The sequence below is a fragment of the Haplochromis burtoni genome, unplaced genomic scaffold (assembly GCF_018398535.1).
Source record: "Haplochromis burtoni strain Fernald_Lab_line unplaced genomic scaffold, NCSU_Asbu1 Contig_559, whole genome shotgun sequence".
Lineage (NCBI taxonomy): Eukaryota > Metazoa > Chordata > Actinopteri > Cichliformes > Cichlidae > Haplochromis > Haplochromis burtoni.
The window spans coordinates 146,788-152,374 of NW_024582920.1; the positions used below are offsets into that span (position 1 = coordinate 146,788).

A 5,587-nucleotide genomic window follows, 5' to 3' on the forward strand; every position below is an offset into this window, starting at 1 on the left:
AAAAAAAAAAAAAGAAGTGAACTATTGAGTCCTTGAACCTTCTTTGATTCTCTGTTTAAGATCTTTGATAACTGGATGCTTTTGCTTGTTAGTGCTGGAGTCGGGCGCACAGGGACCTTCATTGCTTTGGATCGGGTTCTGCAGCAGCTGGACTCCAAAGGAGCCATCGACCTTTACGGCTGCGTGTTCGACCTCCGCCTGCACCGCCAGCACATGGTCCAGACTGAGGTAAGAGCTACATTCAAATATTTAAGTATTTAGCTTGGAATTCTAGGACATTCGTTTGACTATTTGATTTCAACTTGTACACCAGACATTTCTCCCACTTAGACCAGTGATTGTAGCACTTCAGTTCATCTCATTATGTTTAGCAGGTATTTTAGTCATTATTTCAATTTTACTTATTAGAATATGATTAAGGATAGTCCCACATGGAAGCAAAGGCAAACAACAATAGACTTTGAAATAAACCAGGCGCAAAAAAACAAATAATTGGAAGAAAAGAAACCAGATTTTATTGGCTATTGATAAATCTGCATGGTTTATGGTAATACATCATTAAAACTGAAACTATTAGACAAGAAACATCAGGAAATATTGACCTAATCTAGAATTTAACTACCAATAAAGATTTAAAAATAGGATGTTATCCTCCTTTTTAGTAAATATTGAATGCAAATTGGTTTTGAAAAAACAGTTTATGACGTTACCACACCCAAACCAGTTTGTAGCGAATCAAAAAAAATACTATTGTACATAAAAAACAAGTTCAACTATTAATATTACAATATTATAATACTAAATTGTCAATCTTGATCAAACCTGGATCAAACAAATAAAGGCAAGGCAAGTTTATTTATATAGCACAATTCAACAACAAGGTGATTCAAAGTGCTTTACAGAGACATTAAAAACAAAAACAAATAAAAAGCATGATTTAAAATTGATTAAAAAAAAAAAGCAAAACAGTAGATAAAATCAGAACAGTAGATATCAGCAGTTAAAATTTAAGTTTTGAAATTTAAGCTTAAAAGTGTGGATTTGGTGTTTTATTCAAATGCAGTTGAGAATAGGTGAGTCTTCAACCTGGATTTAAATAAACTGAGTGTTTCAGCTGATCTGAGGCTTTCTGGGAGTTTGTTCCAGATATAAGAAGCATAAAAGCTGAATGCAGCTTCTCCGTGTCTGGTTCTGACTGGGAACTGATAAAAAAACGGATCCAGATGACCTGAGGGAAAGGAAAGGAAAAATAAAGAAAAAACAAAGCTGATTTAGTTTTAGATTTAGTCTTAATCATGTGTTTTAGTCAATTCAATTTTATTTGCTGACGAAAGGATCAATAGTATTTTGTCCTTTTGCATTAGTTTTTATTTTGTTATCGTCGTGTTTTTGTCAGAAATAAAAAAGGTTATTGATGGAAACTGACAAATTATTGGTTAGTGAAATTAACGTCTGTGTTTTCCATGGGACATGAATGAATTCTGCAGTGAATGCTCTAAAAGCACCGGAAGGTGTTTATTACAACATTATAACGGTCTTGTTGCATTGCAGTGCCAGTATGCCTTCCTGTATCAGTGTATTCGGGATGTCCTAAGAGCCAGAAAGCATCGCAGCGAACAGGAGAACCCTCTCTACCCCATCTATGAAAATTTCAACCCTGAGTACTGCAGAGGTGAGACTGTTTCTAACATTTGTCATCGGAGTCCAGAAATGAAACAGTCCACCTGTGGACGTGAACCATCCCATTTCTGTGTTTGACAGTTGAACTGAAACTGCATTTATATATTTCAGTAGAAACTGTGTATTTGTCTGCAGCACACATAAATCATAGTCATTTTTTTCCCTTTTTTGTCCCTTTGTTTTCTCAGATTTCATTTACACTGGACGCTAAAGAGATGACGATGTTCATGCGATCAAAACGAGGAAACATTCCAACACAAGAAACGGACAAAACAGGGAATATAAATAAATAAGTCCAAGATTGTAAAAACATTTTTTCAGGGCTGTAGGTCTTGCACTCTGAATCACTGGTTTTACAGCAACAAATTCATTGAGGAAAAGTAGAAATTAAAGTGCAGATTTGGGATTAAATAAAAACAAAGCATAAGACAAGTCGGAGGTTCTGGGTTTGTTGGCGCTGCAGGGAAGACTTTCGTAGCTAGAGCTGGTGATCAGCTGGTGATCAGCACAATCTGAGAAAAGTTTTTAAAATTTAGTAAATTTAGCAAATAACACCTCACAGACTTTCCACTAAATCTACAGTCTGATTTTATTCAACACAAGAATCCAAAACCATTAAAACATCTGACACTTATTATTTTTAACCATACGTTTATATGTTTTAAAAAAGGATTGAATGATAATTGTGCAGCATATTATTATAATTATATAGTCATTTCTGTAATTTTGAATAAATCATCTTCCGTAAAGCTGTTTAAGAACTGTGAGTACCTGTTAAATAATCTGCATCTGAGCTCAGATTGGCATGCAAATTGGATTTCTTTCTTCTTTTTTCCTAAATCCACCTGACAGTCCAGCAAAGTCCACCAGCTAAACATACAGGAACAGCTCAATTTACAGGACTGCTTTGACTCAAACCTACAGAGAGAAGGCACAAATGATCGATCAAATTCAGCCCTATCTGAATCCTAAATGTTAAAAAAATATATAGTTTATTGTCAACAAAAACAACAAACTTTGAAAAATTAAATTGTTAGAAATGGATTTAAACTCACTGAAAAACATAGTGGAGTCCCTTTAATGTAGGCACTGGTTGAGCTCAGGTTGTTGTGATCCAAATAATAACTGAGTGACAGCAGGGAAGGAAAGAGCCATCTATTTTTTATACCCTCCAGTATGTTCTCACTCACTGCTCCATATAAGCTGTTTATTTAAAAATTCTAAACACACATATTGCTGTATGTAAATATAGATGTAATACTCTTTTTTTTTCTTTTTTACAATATGATGAATATATATGTCTGTCAACAACTGCCTGGTTGTGTAATACTTCTGTTTCTCTTTTATACCTGTTGAGTAGCTGCAAGCAAACATAACCTGCTGTATTCAGACTTTAAAGAGGCTTTATTCTCTGTCATATATTTTATAATACAGCATTAGACATTCATGTTAAACGTGGCGAAAGTTTTAAATACTGAGGTATGCAAATGTAATCCCTGTAAAGAAAAGTCCTTTTAGTACAGATCACAAGCTCCAAGTGCCGCCCCTCAACTGGCTTCTGAAAGCTGGCTAATCATAAGATAAGTTTTAAGAGAGGGGAGGGGCCTTAAATTGACAGTAGCCTGTTTCTCAGAGGATTAAAAAAATAATAATAGTGAAAATACTCAATATCACATTAAGCTACTTTACTAGCCTGAGAAGAAAGCTCTGGAGTTGGAAATGTAATTAATTTAATGTAATTAATGCTTGTAAACCATTTAAACTTTAAACATAAAAGACTGAAGTATGAATACAATGCAGAAACCTCATGTTTTCTTAATAAAACCATCATTATAAATATTGTGAAAGAATTTGACTTTTGTGATTGTATACGTTTCTAGAAAAAGCAGAGATTTTTTTTGCTGGAGGATTTTCATTTTAAATTACCTCTGCCAATGCAATATATTTTATTTTATAGTATTATGATATGGCATTTTACATTTACATTACATTTAAAATACTATGGCTAAATTCATTATTATGAAAGCTGGTCTGCACTTTTTCTTTTTTTAAAGATTTTCTCTGATACATTCGACCTGCTGGATTGTTTTATGTAAACTTTATTATGTTTGTCATATCGTGATGGATTCATGAAAGTGATTTGGATTTAAATAACCAGGCCCTAAGAAAATGTGTAATTGAGTTTTAGAATTTGCTGTCCTGTTGTTGTAAACTTGATCATAAAGTGCTGAATAAAAATATCTGCCTCACTGTTTGTGGCCTTTTTTCTTTGGGTGAAAGGTTACAGTAGCTCATAAATATTATGCACACATTTTCAAATGCTGCTTAAATCATTCTCCATGTTTAACATTTTTAAGATAATGATATTTCAAATATATAGATATTTGAAATTTAAAATAAAAAAAACTTCGGAATTCCTCCGAAGGGTGGCTGGCCTCTCCCTTAGAGATAGGGTGAGAAGTTCGGCCATTCGGGAGGGGCTCAGAGTAGAGCCGCTGCTCCTCCACATCGAAAGAAGCCTGTTGAGGTGGTTCAGGCATCTGAGAAGGATGCCCCCTGGGCGCCTCCTGGGTGAGGTTTTCCAGGCATGTCCCACCGGGAGGAGGCCCCAGGGCAGACCCAGGACACGCTGGAGAGATTATATCTCTCGGCTGGCCTGGAAAAGCCCTGGTGTCCCCCGCATAGGCTGGAGGAGGTGGCTGGGGAGAGGGAGGTCTGGGCTTCTCTGCTTGGGCTGCTGCCTCCACGACCCGGCCCCGAATAAGCGGAAAAATATGGTTGGATGGATAGAATTTTAGTTTTGCTTAAATTCAGTGATAACTTGTTTTTAGTAAATTCTTATGTGAATTTACTAAAAGCTGCTGTGAATTTTCTCCATGATAAAGATTATTTGTATCATTTGCAAATAAAATGAACCGCAATATATCTGATGATCTAGAGGTTTAGACCCCATATAACTCCACAAGCAAGGTTTAAAAGTTTGATTAATGTTCTCCCACCTTCATAAACTGTTGCCTGTTGTTTATGTAACTTTTCATCCAGTCCAACGCCACCCATCTAATACCATACATTTCCAATTTATCAATTAATATGTGATTGGCAAGTGTGTCAACAGCTTTCTTCAAGTCAATAAAGACTCCATGTGCATACTTTCTTTGACTGATACAATTTGTGATTTCTTCATTTAGTTCAATTAATGCATTAAACATTAATCAGTTTGACATAAATCCATGTCAACGCTCTATTAATAGTTTGTGTTCATTTAAATATTTATCCAGTCTATCAATAAAGTATTTCACTAGTGTTTGGGTGAATCGTGAGTGTAGAGAAACAGGCCTATTCATTTTGTATTGTACCGCCTTATAATGACAGATTGCAGATGAAGGTTGGAGGTTTTTAAAATCATTCAATTACATTTTTAACAGTTTTCATATCAATACCATTTCAGTTAGTTGAGATTTTGTCCTGACATCTCTCTACAACATCAATTATTGTATTATCCTCTTGTGCTGTTAGAAACATTTAATTAGGATTTTTCTTCTATTTGCTCCTCTGCTCTTTCTCAAAGCAGTAATTTTATCAGCTAGGTCTCATCTGAAACTTACAAAGAATTTATTAAAATCATCATTCACATTTCTTTAGGTCTGCACTTTATAAATTCTCTGTACAGGATATATTTCTTTTTACTGGCGTTTTGCAATATCTTTGGGATCCATGGACTATCTATATAATCCATTTTTTTGTTTTTGTTTTTGTTTGATGATGTAGAAGAATTTGTTCAAAACAGGTACCAGAAAAAACCAATGAAAAAAAATAGCAGGAATCCAAAATTGTCTGAACACAATTACTAAGAAACATAAATGTAAGCAAACAGACAAAGGCCTGACTGGGGCCCAGGCTTAAATAC

The 5,587-nt window shown here is 34.8% G+C and overlaps 1 protein-coding gene across 1 annotated transcript in view; it reads left to right on the top strand.

Moving 5' to 3' along the window:
* The window catches only part of ptprb (protein tyrosine phosphatase receptor type b), a 51,179-nt gene extending 47,245 nt beyond the window's left edge, over positions 1–3,934 (top strand). The window contains exons 38-40 of the mRNA XM_005947888.2: positions 93–228; positions 1,552–1,672; positions 1,869–3,934. Of these exons, the coding sequence (XP_005947950.1) occupies positions 93–228; positions 1,552–1,672; positions 1,869–1,891 (280 nt within the window). The 3' untranslated portion in view covers positions 1,892–3,934. The remainder of the gene's footprint in view (positions 1–92; positions 229–1,551; positions 1,673–1,868) is intronic.
* Positions 3,935–5,587: the final 1,653 nt, after the last annotated feature.